This window comes from Typopeltis vanoorti, chromosome 8 (genome assembly GCF_054136105.1).
Source record: "Typopeltis vanoorti isolate ZY-2024b chromosome 8, IOZ_Tvanoo_1.0, whole genome shotgun sequence".
Taxonomy (NCBI): domain Eukaryota; kingdom Metazoa; phylum Arthropoda; class Arachnida; order Uropygi; family Thelyphonidae; genus Typopeltis; species Typopeltis vanoorti.
In genome coordinates, this window is record NC_143556.1 from 54,055,102 (window position 1) to 54,071,964 (window position 16,863).

Sequence of the window (16,863 nt, forward strand, 5' to 3'; positions counted from 1 at the left end):
TCATCAAGTTTTCTACTTCACATATTTTGTTTATCAGAATTAGGGTAGCCTTCCATGTTCTTGGGTACATAATTTTTCTTTGGACATAGGGTAAAAGTTTTGCCAAGATTTTGTGAATACTTTGTAAACCACCGATAGTAGACTAATGGGTTGGTAGTTCAAGTTTTCTACTTCACATATTTTGTTTATCAGAATTAGGGTAGCCTTCCATGTTCTTGGGTACATAATTTTTCTTTGGACATAGGGTAAAAGTTTTGCCAAGATTTTGTGAATCATTTCACATCTGCTTTTAGAAGTTCAGTTATAACTCCATCCTCACCTGTAGCTTTTTCCATATTTCAAGCTTTTGGCTGCTCCACATGACTGTCTCATAGAATCTGTGACATTTCACTTATTTCGTAGTTGTGTTCATTTGATTTGTCATCCTGATCTAATACTGAGTAAAATTCTTCAGTTCTTTTTGCTCTAGCATATCTATCTCTGGTTATAGTTCTGTCTCGTAGTTTGACTGTAACCATCTCTATTGTTCATCAATTGTTTGGCCTTTTTTGAGATCATGATACATTTTTTGATTGTTTTGCAGTTTTCAGTGTATTCAATTTATTCTGCAGGTTATTTGTTTCATTTTTCTTTGTTTCTTCATAAGCTGTTTTGTTTCTTCAGAAATTGTCTTGTTTCTGTTCTGTGGTACTAGCTATTTCAAGTGAACATTGTAAAAGGTTTTGGGTGATATCATTGCTCTCTGATGGATCAGCATTGTCATCTGTAATAAGATTTTTAAATCTATTGCTTAGTTCACAGCATACAGGAATGCATTAGCAGAGCTAATCTCAGGTAGTATATTTACTTGAACAGAATGGGAGAGGAAAGATTAGCAAAACAAGTGTTCTCTGCAGGTTGACAGGAGGAAGACCAAGATATAGGTGGATTGATGTAGTAAAAAGTGCCTTGGAAGATAGAAATATAAGATCTGATAATGTTGGAGTCTTGACAAGTATCAGACTGATTTGGAGGAAAATTGTAGATAGGAAGTTAGTATTACATGAAAAATTTACATCATTACTATCATATCCTGTACATCCCTTGGGGGTACATGGCAGGAATTTGATGTTTAGTTGATGTTGGAATATCTTTTTTTAATGTTGAGTTTGTGTATGTTTTGCTTTGATCTTCAAAACATTTTTCTACCTTTTTTGACAGTTTATTTGAATCTTACCATGCATCAAACATACAATGGTCACTTCCAACATTGAAGGTGTTGATAAACAGAACAGTCCTGAAATGTTTTCTTCTTATTTCTGAGGATGGTCACTTTCACTAGTTTTTCCATTAGGACTTTTCCATGTCTATTTGTGTTTTTTTTTTTTTTCTTAAAACAGAATTCATGATGTACAGGTTTTTTGCAAATTCTTATTAGCCTTGCTTCTCCATCTCTCATGCCATATCCATAATTTCCCATTTGTGCTTTCATCTGATTGTTGTATACCAATTGTTTAGCATTAGTCTCCCATTACAATTCTGAAATCTTTTTCTTTATTGTAAAGTTGGGATACATCATGATAGAAGTATTCATTTTTGAAAATTATGGAGACAACTACTGTGTTTGAATAAAAACTTTAATTCAATATAACTAAAATCTACATTCGATATGTTTCGACCTTTATGTCAAGGTCATCATCTGGAGCATACAACTATACATAGAAAACAAGCTACACCACATTCAAATTGGTTTGTTAAAGATACTGACTAACTGCTACAACAATTGTTGGCCTGACCTCTGGTGAGAGAAAAAAAAAATTATACATCAATGCTAGAGTCCTATTATTAGTGTTATCTGTTGGTTGTAGAAATACATTGGGCGCAATTACAAGTATCTATCTATATACATATATTAACATCATGATTATACTTGTACATTCCAGCCAGTTGGTATGGAATGGTTTCTAATAATAGCTGAAGATTGGCTAGCGTCCTGACTTATGCTGGATCTTATATATTAGGTAGGCTGAATGTGTGCCATCCAGATCCTTGGAATTTTCATGCCATCTTTATTGTTGATATTTGGGTGGTTTATCAGGATTTCACAGGCTTCCTTAAATTTCCTTTCATACCAGGTTTTTGTGTGGTGTAAAGAGCAGGTGTTTAGAGCAAATTGTTGCTCTAAACACTAGCAAGCCCTGAAACAAGAACTAAAAATAATCAGCAACACATTCATAAATAATGGCTATAACAAAAATACTATTAATAAAATACTCCATAAAACAACAACAAAAAGAATCTAGATTACAGTAAAACCATAGCCATCCCATACATTAAAGGGTTATCAGAAAAAATCAACAGAATCCTACAACATTATAACCTCAATGCCACCTCTAAACCACCCACTAAACTTAAAACCATATTCAACTCCTCTGAGGATCCTCTCCTCCCATTAGCACATCCTGGAGTCTATTGCATCCACTGCACCTGTAACTTACCATACATTGGAGAAACAGGACGGACAATCCCTATACGCAAGAAAGAACACGTTAAATATAACCATTATGATGAAGCAGGCCTCTCAGACCACGCGCTCAACACCTTACACCAAATCAACTGGAAAAGCACCCACTCTTAACACCACACAAAAACCTGGTATGAAAGGAAATTTAAGAAAGCCTGTGAAATCCTGATAAACCACCCAAATATCAACAATAAAGATGACGTGAAAATTCCAAGGATTTGGATGGCACACATTCAGCCTACCTAATATATAAGATCCAGCATAAGTCAGGACTCTAGCCAATCTTCAGCTATTATTAGAAAGCACTCTATACCAACTGGCTGGAATGTACAAGTATAATCATTGTTAATATATGTATATAGATAGATAGATACTTGTTGTTGCGCCCAATGTATTTCTATAACCAACAGATAACACTAATAATAGGACTGTAACGTTGATGTATAATTTTTTTTTCTCTCACCAGAAGGCAGGCCAACAATTGTTATAGCGGTTAGTCAGTATCTTTAACAAACCAGTTTGAGTGTAGTGTAGTTTGTTTTCTGTGTATAGTTGTATGCTCCAGAAGATGACCTTGACATAAAGGTCTTAACGTCGAATGTAGATTTTAGTTATATTAAACTAAAGTTTTTATTCAAACACAGTAGTTGTCTCCATAAGTTTCAAAAACGCATTTGGATCACCGTGTAAGCTTAAAAGAAAAGATAGAAGTATTCAGTTTCTTCATCAGTATGACTTATTCTTGATGCATAGATTTGGATGATCTTGAGTGCATCTTTCTGAGATTTACACATCAGATATGCTGTCAAATTCTATCATGATCTTCAATTTTTTTTTTTTTTTTTTTTTTTTTTTTTTTTGTTGTTGTTAATCATGAATCCAACTCACTGATTCTTTTCTATCTTGGCCTCTACAATACAGTATTTCTTCATTACATCTAACTCTACACAGTCCAAGAATGTCCCATTTTAGTTGCTTTAGCTCTTCAGTTAGTTCAGTTACACCCATACTTCACTGCACAGTCCTGCAGTTAGTTCCAAGGTTTGGTTTTGATGATGTCATATATTTATGATAGTATATTATTGTAGTTTTTTAGTGTAATTATTGTACTACAGCATTTTATAATGTAATTGCAGAAATATTAGCTTTTACTATTATTAAGAATGGTGTTGAAAACTTGTCACAACAGGTCAATGTCTAAAGCTCAAGAAGTTACTACTGAGGAGAGTGTTTGTCCTGATGAACAAAAGTGTTTCTGCAGTGATATTAGGAATATGTGGATTAAAAGAAATTATTAGAATATTAACTAGAGAATTAGAAAAAATGGAAAAATGTTTAACTGAACTTACAGGATAAGAAAAAGAATCGGAACATGAACAGATAGAAAGCTCTAAACTTAATAATCATAATATTAATAACAAGGTAAGTCGGTTAAATTCTAAGAAAAAAGGTGATATGGTTTAGCAATTCAGTCTTAAAATTTGTGCTTGCCGAGGGAGTCACCACTTCTGCTTTCCCTAGGGAAGAAAATTAAAAATATGAAAAACATAATTGAAAAAGAAAAGTAAGAGTAGTTCTGGTAGGTACTAATAATTTACGTAGTGACAAATATAGTATGAGAGAAGATATGAAAGGTCTGTCGGAAGAAGCAAGAAAGAAATGCAAGAGTAAAAATTGTAGGATTACTACCCAGATATGACAGTATGGAGTTAAGGAGGGCAATGATAGTAAATGATTTCATGAGTAGGCTGTGTAGAAGAAATGGATGTTTTTAGATGTGTGGAGTGAGTTGGATGGCAGAAAAGACTTGTATAAGAGGGGGGCCTGCACTTGAATTCATTTGACATCAGGAGCCTGGAAAAATTACTTCTTGGTATGAGACCTAATTCAAACACTTGGGGAAACTAAATCATTGAGAGAGGAATGGGGGAAAATGTGTGTGGAGGTTCAGCTATGGTATGCAGATGTGATAAAAGATATAAATGACTTCGGAAAATATGCTTTGGGTTTGTACCTTTTGAGTATGTCTGGGGAGGGAAAACAAAGTTATACAAGACCAAATAGATTGCATATCTAATTATAAAAGAGCATCAGAAACAAAGAGGTTCGATTTGTTGCTTTATTGAATATGATGTGGCCTAAGATTGTCGGCATCAGTGAAACCTGGCTATCAGAATCGCATATGGTAACTGGGATTGAGTTTAATCCATATACTATTTTTAGGAATGATAGGAGTACTACTAATGATGGGAGATGACTTAAGTCCAGTTAGAGTGGAAATGCAAGAAAACAATGATAGTAACAACATCCCATGTAGCAGTGAGTTAGAGTATCTGGTGTGAAGTGGAGGCTTAACCAAATGAAATATGGTGCGGGATGTTGCTACATGCCTGGCAGCTCAGTTGCAGGGGAAGAAATGCATTGCCACTTTAGCCTTATGGATACTAAACGAGTGATCATTATGAGTGACTTTAATTTTCCAAAACATTGATTGGGTAGATGAAAAATCTCATAAGAAAGAAGAGGAATTTATACATTTGTTGCAAGACAACTTTCTCAAGCAGTATGTGAAAGAAAGAACTCAAGGTCAAAGTGCTGGATTTGCTTATAGCATCAGAAGAGGGGTCTGTTAAGAATGTCTGTTTTACCATTAGTTAGCGACATGATCATGGCGTGCTTTCTTGGGAAGTATCTAATTGTATTGATGCTCTGATTAGAACAGGTTATGTTGAACTACAAAGCTGGAAATTATGATCAACTTAAGAGAATACTATCTCTGGTCCCATGGTACCAGTTACTGAATGGGAATCTTTGAAAAAGTGCTTAAATGAGGCAGTTGAATTTATCCCTAATGTTTGATGAATAAATAGGTTGGCAGTGAAATGGTTGAGCAACCTTATTAAGCAAGAGATCCCCAAGAAGAATAACGAGGAAAGAATATCGTGAGAATAAAAGTGAGAGGAGTTATGAAATATATAAAGCTCAAGCCAGAAATGGGTATTGAGTATTGTGAAGAAAGTTGAGTTAGAGTACAAAAAGAAATTGGCCATGTAAGCTAAAGGCAATCTAAAAGAATTTTATTGTTATGCCACAAGCAAAAGAAAGAATGAATGTGAAAGAAAAATTTTATTGAATGCAGATGGTACTTGAATGTTGGAAGCTAATGAGATTGTTCAATTAATGAGTGCTCACTTTGCTAAGATATATATATCACGTGTACCACGTTACATACCATGTGTATGTAATGTGGTTTAAAGTGCAAATGCTACATTGAATGAAGAGTTAGAGGTTCATGGAAATGAGCTTGAAGAGCTGTGCATAACCTGAATAAGAATTTGTCAATAGGGACAGATGGAATATCAGACTGTTTGTTAATGGAATGTTCAACTGAATTGGCTAGGCCTTTCACATGTTTGTATAACTTGAGTCTCAGCTCAGGAATGGAAGGAATGTATGATAGTTCCATTGTACAAAGGTGGTGCAAAAACTGTAACTACCGACCTATCAGTATCTCTGGTGTGGTAGTGAAAATTTTAGAGAAGTTGGTAAGAACTCTCATAGAGAAATGGGTAGACAAACAAGCAATACTCTGCAAAGGGCAGCATGGGTTTATTAAAGGAAGTTCATGCCTTAGCAATTTGCTCATATTTCATAACAATGATACGGCTGAGTTGGATAAAGAGAATTGATGCACTATGATGAAGTTGGATTTTTCTAAGTCATTTGATAGGATTACACACAAGGCTGTTGCATAAACTGGATAATATGGTATTGGAATATAAACTCTTGTCTTGGATTAGCAGATGGTTGAGATATATCAAAAAGTGTCGAGTGATGTACCTCAGGATTCAGTCCTTGGGCCATTATTGCTCAATCCATACTTTAATGACAGGGCAGGGCAATCATTGATGCTACTGACATTCAGCACTTTCAAAATGATTTGAATAAGATGGAAATTTGGGAAAACAAAAATGACAAAGTTTAATGTTAATGAGTGTAAAGTTATGCACTTTGACGTGATTAGAGTTCCATTGGCATATTATATTAGCGGCGTTATGCTACAAGAAACTGAAGAGGCAGCGGATCTTGGCATATTGGCAGATAGGAAGTTGTAGTTAACAGGTCACATAGCACAAGTTGCAAATACAACTCAGAGGAAAATTGCAATGTTGAAGCAAACCTTGACATGTAAGGATAAGGAAATCTTTTCACCTGTTTATAAGGCATTGATAAGATCGCACCTGGCTTATCGTGTGCAGATTTCGTCTCCCGAATTCCGTGGGGATAAAGAAGCTGTGGAAAGGGTGCAAAGAAAAGTTACAAAAATTATATCTGGATTATGGGATTTAGATTATGAGGACAGATTGCGAGTATGTGGATTAGATTCTGGTTAACAGGAGAAACAGGTGATATGTATTATGATAGAGGTCTTACTTTTGAAGGGGTGTTATAGGATATAGCCTGAAAATTTTCATTATATAGAAGGTGAGTAGAAAACATATCATCCATGGAAGTTAAGTTTGTTTACAGTCAAGAAAAGGGTAAGAGCTACGTTTTTTCTCTCACAGAGCAGTGAATGAGTGGAATAGTTTAGGGATAGTGAGTACATCTAACGTGAATGAATTTAAGAGGTATAATAGCTCCCATCTAACCCCACAGCTATACTTACATTGATATTCTGCAATATCCTAAGAACCTCCAAATCATCCATTTCTGTCACATAGGTTCAAGCAGTAAACTCACTAGGATGATATATCCTTGGAAAGTGATCACTCAGTAACTAGACTATTTTATATTTCTGTCTCTTCGTGACCACCACTCATTAAGGTTAATCTTCCATAGTCATTCTTCCTCTTACTTGCCACAACGAAAGAATTCTTTATAATTTCCCTTGGCCTGTTTGGCTAGATACTTCTCATAACTGATTTTGCCTTCCTTGCTATGTTGGTCACCTTTCTTGCTCGAGCCCCGTACTGTTCATGAGTTTGCTGGTCATCTTTCTCTTTATGTACTCTTCACAGCATTTTATTTTTCTGAAGCTCATGCTTGGTGATATTACTTATCCATGTAACTCTTACCCGATTAACCCTCTCTACCCTAGGTATACAATTTAATACTGCTTCCTCTAGATGATCATTAACTATATCCCCTGCACTACTAACAACCTTACCCTGCAGTCTTATGCCATGGCACAGATTTAAGCTTCTTCTTAAGCATATCATAATCACCTGCCTTATAGTTCCACAAATTCTCCTTTTTGATAGAATATTCCTCATGTTTTACAATCTCCTAGGTCAAGACTGCATGGTCACTTTCACCAGTCAGAGGCATTGTGGTCATTTTATGGATAGCTGTTCTGATCCTATGATCAGGTCTAATACTCTCACCTATTCCCCTGCATCACATGCTGCAGGGGAATAGGTGAACAAGTAAACAAGAAAGTGTTTACTTGTTCTAGTATTTTATTATCTATCACTATTTTACTTCTTATTGGGTTTTCTCCTTTGAATGCCATTATTTTTGTTTTTTCTTTGGATATTGTCATATTATATTGCTTTGAGATATCATTGAATGATTTTAATGATCTTTGTAAGTCATCTTCTGATGTAGCTAATACTATTTGATCATCTGCAAATAGTAGTGTATCTATCTTCATTTGCGGGGTCATTTGTATACCAAATAGGTTATGCTGTTTCCAGATTGTTAATATTTCATTTATATATATACAGGGTGTTCGGGATAAATTTGACAGTTTCGTAAGGAAAAAGAAAATCTTCTTTGTATCTATTAAATTTAATGAATTGACAAAAAAACATTACAGGCAGAGTTAATTACAATACTATCAACAAGATTTACTCAAAATAACCACCATTAGCATCGATCACAGCTTCAATTCTGCTTCGGAACCTCGAACAAGCTGATGCTACAGTCTCCCTGGGAAGGGCCGCAAAAACTGTTTTAATTTTATCCATTAACTGGGCTTTTGTATTACTGGAAGTGCGATTGGTGTCTTTTTCAACTGCGCCCCATACAAAATAATCCATGGGGTTAAGGTCTGGGGAGTTTGGAGGCCAAACATTTGGACTGGTGAAGTCGTAGAAATTTTCAGACAACCATTTTTGACTTTCCCAGAGGTGTGGCAAGGGGCCGAATCCTGCTGCCATACATACGGCCTACCATTGGCTACCCTTGTTATCCAGGGCTTGACTACAGTTAGCAACTCCACGAACAAAGCCCGAATTCCAATGCCAGAGTTCTTCAACACCTGTTCCTGCAGATTTGCGAGGAATTCTGCTGTACGAACGCAATCAGATCGTCTGCTAGGGATCTTTGTTCTTGCTACATCCTCGTAGTCACCATTGCAAGTCTCTAGTTCATGCCTGATTGTTTTTACTGTATTCAGGGAGCATTGGGCAGCAGTCGTAATATCCTTATTTTGATGGCGGGCACGAATCATCATGATACAAGTTATTCTCTTCCATGATTCAGGTGGGTTCCACCTATCCATCCTTTCTGACATCTTGTATATGAATGAAGAAGGGTCCAAACTTTTAAATGAAGAGAAGTGTGTGTTAATACATGTAACTTACGGAAAAATATAATTAATTATAAATATGTCAAATTTATCCCGAACACCCTGTATATTGAAAAGCAGAGGTGAGAGGGTACATCCTTGTCGTACTCCTTCATATATCTTTCCATTCTGAGGTGTTCTAATTTAACTGCTATTTTATTTCCTGTATATATTTCTTGAATAGATTGTAAAAGTTGGTTTGGTATGTTTAAATTGGTTAATATTTTGAACAATTTTTGTCGACTAATTTTGTCAAATGCTTTTTCATAATCAATAAACGCCACATGTGTTTCTTTTTGAAATTCTCTTCTCTTTTCTATTAATAATTTTAAAGTAAAAATTGGATCTATGCAGGATCGGCCTTTTCGGAAGCCATTTTGTTCTTCTAGTAATTTGTTTTCTACAATGCTGCTTAGTTTCTCTTTTAATATTCCTGCATATATTTTATATCCTGTATTCAGCAGGCTAATTCCCCTATAATTATTGCAATTGTCTTTATTTCCTTTTTTATAGATTGGGATGACCAGTGCTTTTTCCAAGAGTTAGGGGTTTTTCCGGACATCCAAACCATATTAAAAAATTTCAAAAGTCTTTCATTAAATTTTTCACCTGCATTTTTGTATAGTTCTATATTTATATTGTCTTCTCCTGGTGTTTTCCTATTTTTCATCTTCTTTATTATATTTTTCAGTTCTAACATTGTGATATTTTCTATTAGGTTATTCTTTGTCTTATAAAATTTTAATTCATTGTTCTCATCTGTCCAGAGATTTTGGAAATAGGTCACCCATTTTTCTAAATCTATTGTTTGTATTTTTATCTTTTCTTTTATTTCTTTATTCATGTATTTTATTACTTTATAGGTTTTGGGTTGTGGCTTAAATAAATCCTTTTCTAGTTCTGTTACGAAATTGTTCCATCTTTCTCTGTTTTTTCCTTACTTCTCATTTTGCAATTGCACTATTTCTTTTATACTCTATTTCTGCTTCTATTGTTTTGGAATTTAGCCATTTCTGGTAACTGTCCTTTTTGGTTTTTATTATATTTTCTATTTCTTTGTTCCAGTCTCGTAGTCCTCTTTTTCTAATCCATTTGTGCTTTATTCCTAAGGTTTCTGTTGCTGCTTTTATGAGAATTTGTTTCATATTTTCCCATTCATCTTCTATGTCCCTTGATTCATGTGTGGTTTCTGTTTTTAAGTTTGTGCATTTTTGATATTGTAGTCTAACTTGAGGATCCTGTAATGAAGAAATTTTTTAGCTTGGCTGGTAAGAATTTTCAATTCTGTGTTTTTAGCCACTTTGGTTTAAAACGAATTTTTGCTGATACCATATAATGATCAGAGTTTAATTCAAATCCTCGATATGCTCTTGCGTCTAAAATTAACTCCACTAATTTAAAATTTGTGATAACGTAGTCAATTACTGATTTGTATCCTCTGGCTGACCAAGTATATTTATGTATTTCCTTGTGTTTAAACATTGAATTCATTATTCTCATATTATTATAAATGACATCGCACAATCTGCAACCATTTTGATTATATGTATCTTCGCCAAATTTACCTATGTTTGTTTTGTATTTTTTGTTTCCTATTCTGGCATTTAAATCTCCTGCTAGCAGTAAATAGTCAGTTTAGAATATATTTTATAAAGAATTCTGTAATTCTTTATAAAATATATTACTGTCTTCTTCTTTTCCCTCTTCTGGTGCATATGCACAATTATTGTTATGTGGCCTCTTAATGTATTGAGTCTAATTTCTATTAGTCTTTCATTCAAATAGTTGTAATATACAATATTATTCTTTAGGAATTTATGTATCATAATCATTATACCTGCTTTTGCTCTTTCTTCTTTTTTTACCCCACTGTAGATTTGTATATAGTTGTTTGTTTCTTTTGTACCTTTTTGTTTTTTCTTTGTTTCTGTTACTATACATATCTTTATGTTAGCTTGGTTTAGTTGTTTATCAAGTTCTTCTTCTTTGTGTGCAATGCTTCTCACATTCCATGTTGCAATCTTCATTATGTGTTCCTTTTTCCAATTTCGTTTACCGTTTCCTGGGTTGTGGTCTTTTCCCTGACAGTCCGTCTGGCTTTTCTTTGCATGAAACTTGAAAGTATTTTGAATTTCCCCAGGGCAGGTTACTAACCTGTTGCTGGGTAAGTCCAGTGGTAGGGCTGCTACCTAACGCCTCTGGACAGGCAGATCTAACATCATTTACTCTGTTAGGGTGTTAAGGTTATACCGCCCATACTCGGTCGCCAGTGCCTCATTTGTACTTTTAAGGAATAATATATAGTTAGGATGCATGATTACAATAGAATCTCATGAAAACGTGCATAACGTGTTAAAGTAGTACAAAAAAAAAAAAGAAAAAAAAAGTTAATTATTTAACACAATTTTGTATGATAATTTCCCATACTTTAGGAATAGTAAGAACGTCGTTGAGGTTTAGGTTTGGTCTGTGTAGTAGGGCTTCAGAACTTTCATGTTCAGAACTTTATTTAAACATGAACTATAAACGTTCATGTTTAAATAAAGATCTATGTAAAAGTTTAGCCTTTTCCCAATGGATGGTTTGGATTTTCAATTCTGTGTTGAGAGAGGCCAGATTTCTGCAGTTTAAGAAGACTGATATGGTCTTGATGTTCCGAGATGCGTTTCTGAACAGACCTACCTGTCTGCCTAAAGTAAGATAATTTGCATGAGCATGGAATCTCATAAACACTAGGTAACATCAAGGGTGAGAATTTGTCCTTAGGAGAAGGTAATAAGTTGTAAATTTGGTTGATAGGTTTGTAAGTAGTGGTAAAATTGTATTTCTTCATAATTTTAGAAAGACGTTCTGAGATGCCTTTAACGTAAGGTATGGGAGTCCTATGCACTTCTTCCTGTCTGGTTTGATGTATGCAGAAGTGACTGATTTTTTGAGTTGTTTTGGGATTATATCCATTTAGGATGGCTGTATTTTTGATAACTTCTAATTCCTGGTTTAAAGATTCTTCAGAGGAGCAGAATTTGTGTGCTCTGGAAACTAGTGATTTAATAATGCCAGATTTGAGATGGATGATGAGCAGAAGAATTGTGAATGTAGTGACCTTGAGAATGTAGGCTTGCGAAAGACGGAAGTGGCGATGGAACCGTCTTCTTTTCTTTGGATGTGTAAATCCAAAAAAGAGAGACACTGTGGAGATTCTTTTTCTAACGTAAAGTTGATGCGATGATGAAGGTTAATTTTATCTAGAAACAGTTGTAATTCAGGTTCGGGATGATTCCAGACTGCAAATACGTCATCGACATATCTTAGCCAAATTTTTGGTTTGGGTTCAAAAGTGAATATTTTTTACTCAAGGTGTTCTAGAAACAAATTTGCTAGGTTTGATAAAGGAGATCCCATTGCTGTTCCTTCCTCTTGCTTGTAAATTTGACCTTTCCAGGTGAAGTAACCTGATGCAGTAACAAACTTGAACAATTCAACTATATCAGACGGAAATTTTTGAGTTAGTAATTCCATTGTTTCCTTATGGGGAATGTTTGTGAAGAGGGAGACAATGTCGAAGCTGATTAACAAGTCAGTTTTTGATAGTTGAATGTCTTCAATTTTTATGTGAAACTCAGTAGAATTTATGTTTGAAGAGACTGAGTGGCCTATGTGAGGGCAGAGAAGGTTAGATAAGAATCTTGATAACTTTTACGTTGGACAGCTGATACAGTCTATGACGGGTCTAAGTGGAACATTAGTTTTGTGTAGCTTAGGTAAGCCATAAATTCTAGGAGGTCTTTGCATGGTATGTCTTAAATTTTTTTGATTGTTTCTTCATCTAAGGAGGAAGTTTCATTAAGTAGCTTATTTAATTTTCTGAGTTGACGATTTGACGATTCAAACCATAGGATCCATTGGGAAAAGGCTAAACGTTTACATAGATCTTTATTTAAACATGAACGTTTAAATAAAGAAATACAAAATACAAAAAGTTCTGAAGCCCTACTACACAGACCAAACCTAAACCGCAACGACGTTCTTACTATTCCTAAAGTATGGGAAATTATCATACAAAATTGTGTTAAATAATTAACATTTTTTTTGTACTTCTTTAACACGTTATGCACGTTTTCATGAGATTCTATTGTAATCATGCGCCCTAACTGTATGTTATTCCTAATTTTGTTTAAATACTGTACTGATGATGTCCTAAGATACTTAGGATGAAATATTTACAATTAAATAATTTTCACTGTGGTTTATACATCTTTCTAATTATGAACGCACCACAGGTTTCGTTATTTAAAAAAAAAATATATATAGACTAGCTGTATCCCAAGTCTAGAACAATCGTATTACTAGCGCCACTTTCATATCTTTTAATGACTTCCAGCTTTTCCTCTGACGTAATTATTTTTCTTCTCTTTTTACTGCTGCTTTCTTTATCAGTTTTTCTCTTTTCCATATCAGGAGTTGAATTTAATAAAGCCTTATAGATGTCTAAATTAAAGCAAAATGAATGAAAAGTGATTGAGCAAGAGAACAGTTTGCAAGGTTTTTCACTAAATGTGGCATCACGTGCCCATTTCAGTTTGTTGTGCTGTCTCTAAACGAGGGATTGGAGTAGATCTGTTAGAGAAGAAAAATCAGTTAATTGGATTGCCCTCTTCTGAATAGTAGCAAGCAATCTGAGAGTGGGTTTAGATATATCACATGAAATATGACCAGTATTCCATTGTTGTGCAGATTTGGAATTTTTAGTATTAGCATTTGTAAGTGAAGTAGTGGCTTGAGTGGAAAAGGTTTTTTTTTTTTGTGGGCGCAAGAGTTATGGCTGATATGTGCTTGTGCTACCATCACATTATATCATATGATGTAATGCGATGGTAGCCTAAAAAGAAAGATCTGATTATGTTAAGTATCTGGATAATAATTGAAAGTTATGAGAAGTGACATATCTTTCTTCTAAGAAAAGACAGGCCTGAGTGTTGGAATCATTGAAATTTACAGGGTTGCCCTTGACCATTAAGTATATCAAGATCAGATTTTAAGGTATTGGTTATGGTAGTTATATCATGGGGCTTCTAATAAGGCACTGATGCATTCTTGTCATTTGACAAGAGAAATGCCATTTGCTGAGTTGTAAATAGGATTGGAAGTTAGTAAAAGCACGTGATTTATGTACTAGAGGAAGAGAGTTGGTAAGAGTACAGTCCACTCTGAGATCCTCTTCAATTGATGGATATCTGAGAAGAGGAAATCACCTGCCATGATACATGGTGAGTCACTGTAGAGGAAGGTGTAACCAAGTTGCATAGGGTAGAATGCTGGCCATAGAATGGTAGTTTGCTGAACAGGGGAACATGCCAGATCTGATCAAATGCCTTTGAAATGTCGAGAGCAACCTTGTGCATGCATCCAGAGGATAGATCAGCTGCAGATAGTTGCGAAATCCACATTGCCAGTCTCTAATTATCTAGCTTGCTTCCACATTGAACAAGTTTGCTTTTGGTGAGCTGAAGTGAGAGCGATCAGAGTAGTTTGGCTACTTCCCCGTCTTTTAGAATGGGCTAAATTGAAAACAAGCCTACATTTAGATTTGTTTCCATGCCATAGAGGAGATGCTAATTGAGCATGAAAGATTGTAGAAACAACATAAGATAGAAGTTAGTTCTAGAGCACAACTTTTTCCACAATAAGGGGATACTGTCAGGACCTTCATTTCCAAGTTATTTCTGATTTCTCTGGCAGAGGATGAGGAACTAAAATGTGTGGAACTTTGCAGGAATTGGAAAAGAAGCTTTGGTGCACTCAGTCAGAATCACTCTTTTGCATCCTCACCTAGAGACACCATACTGTATAGATATAAGTGGAACAAAATAGTTATAATAATACTAATGCAATACAATGCCCTAAAAACCTGTTTCAAGATAATTGAAAAAGTCTGAAATTCTTAGAATAAATTTTCCATCTTTTATCTTTTACCCTAAGAAAACGAATAAAAAGTTGCCTTCCAAATGTATAACAGACATGACGTAGGGTTGAGAAATTTCTTACTTGAGACTCAAAATGTATGAGATATCTGACATATATTGGTGTGAATGTATTAAGTAACTTGATTTAATGTTACTTAACATTACTGATGTTAAGTAACATGATACTGAACTAATAACAGTACATGAACTAATGTTCAGATAAACTGGAAACCTGTTTTTGGAGACCAAACACAGCCTTTTGCAAACAATTTCAGATCTTCACTAAACAAGACCGTGGTATGATGCCCGGGATAAATTCAACTACCATATAGAGATTCACAAACCTCCATGCCAGATTGTGATTCTTGTTTCTCTCCTCATGCTCCAAAGAAAGTGTAGCAGTTAGAGGTTAATGATGTTAAAAGTGACCAAAAATATTTGTAGAACATTTTAATTCTTTAAGTTTTATACTTTTTTATATTGAAAACAGTTAAATCTGCTATAATTACCACCTTAGAGAGAAATGTGTGAGAGAAATCTATTTCATTTTTCCTCCTTTTTCTACTTTTGGTTTACTCTTTCCTTTAATATTATAGCCCGACAAAGAAGAGGAGGATATCCTGTATTTGCCAATTTTACAGATAAAGATATTCCTTCCAAACCAACTGATGAATCAGTAAAACAACTGGAATATCGTCCCTATGATCCAAAGATTTTGGAGAAGCTTAAGAAGGTAATATTCATTAATTTCATTCATGATAGCATTTTTGTTTAATGCTTATTTTTCATACATTAGGTCATTGTACATTCCATGGAGTGAGAGTAAGCACACATTGAGATGTAGCTGTTTGAATATTTAATGTTTCAGTATTATTGTTATAACTTCTCATTTTTCAGAAAAAAAGAAAAACAAGATTTGAAATAATTTTTAAAACATTGTCATTTTTTTTTTTCCAAAATTAAGCATGGCCAATCACAATTCAATATGTTGTGTCGGTGTGTCCTATGTCTGTAGATTGCGTGTGTTCACAGGGCTGGTTTGTATGTTCTGGGGGACAAAAAAAACCTGAGTTTCCAGGTGAACCCCCCCCCACACACACACCTCTGTATGAGACTGGTTAATTCACTTTCAGTTGAAAGAAACCACCTAAAGGTTTCTCACATTACTGACGGGAATCAGACGAGGTCTTTTTGACCAAAGGGCTTCGCTATACTGAGTGAGCTATAAAGGCTCATGTCACTATTTTCAACATCTGATTTTATTTACCCTAGGTTCATATTCTTCACTTATTTCTTCTACTCTCTTTCATCTTGAGTACTTCCAGTCCATTCTAGGATTCCCATCTGTTTTTCAGATGCTATCCTTGCTATCCCAACATTACTGTGGTCCTCCCTTAAGTTCATATTTATAAATTTAGGGACACAAAAACACACGTTGAACAGATTATTTTATTAATTACTAATAAAATAAAACTTGACGTTTCGACCTCTGTATTGAGGTCATCATTGGAAGGATACAAGTGTATAAGGAACCAAGATACATGCTCTAGCCCTGTATTCCCTTAAGTTGCTTTCCATCAGGCCCCATCTTGATGCTTATTTAGCAATTTCTCCTCACCTGTTCTTTTCAAATATACAAGCCATCTGCATCTGTTTAACTTTGCATGAAAGAATTTTAGACCATAAATGATGTAGTGAATAAGGTCCATTGGAATCGCAAATTCTAGCATATATTTCTGTATTAATTTTACATCTTGAGTAATCGGTGTTCCAAGATATTTGAAAGAAGTAATATTTTTAAATTTCTGGTCATCAATAATAAA

At 34.7% G+C, this 16,863-nt stretch overlaps 1 protein-coding gene across 1 annotated transcript in view; it reads left to right on the top strand.

The window, feature by feature from the left end:
- l(2)37Cd (general transcription factor IIIC subunit l(2)37Cd) overlaps positions 1 to 16,863 on the top strand; it is a 111,749-nt gene that overhangs the window by 32,671 nt on the left and 62,215 nt on the right. Inside the window, exon 4 of the mRNA XM_090396676.1 lies at positions 15,637 to 15,773. Coding sequence (XP_090252802.1) covers positions 15,637 to 15,773 — 137 coding nt within the window. The remainder of the gene's footprint in view (positions 1 to 15,636; positions 15,774 to 16,863) is intronic.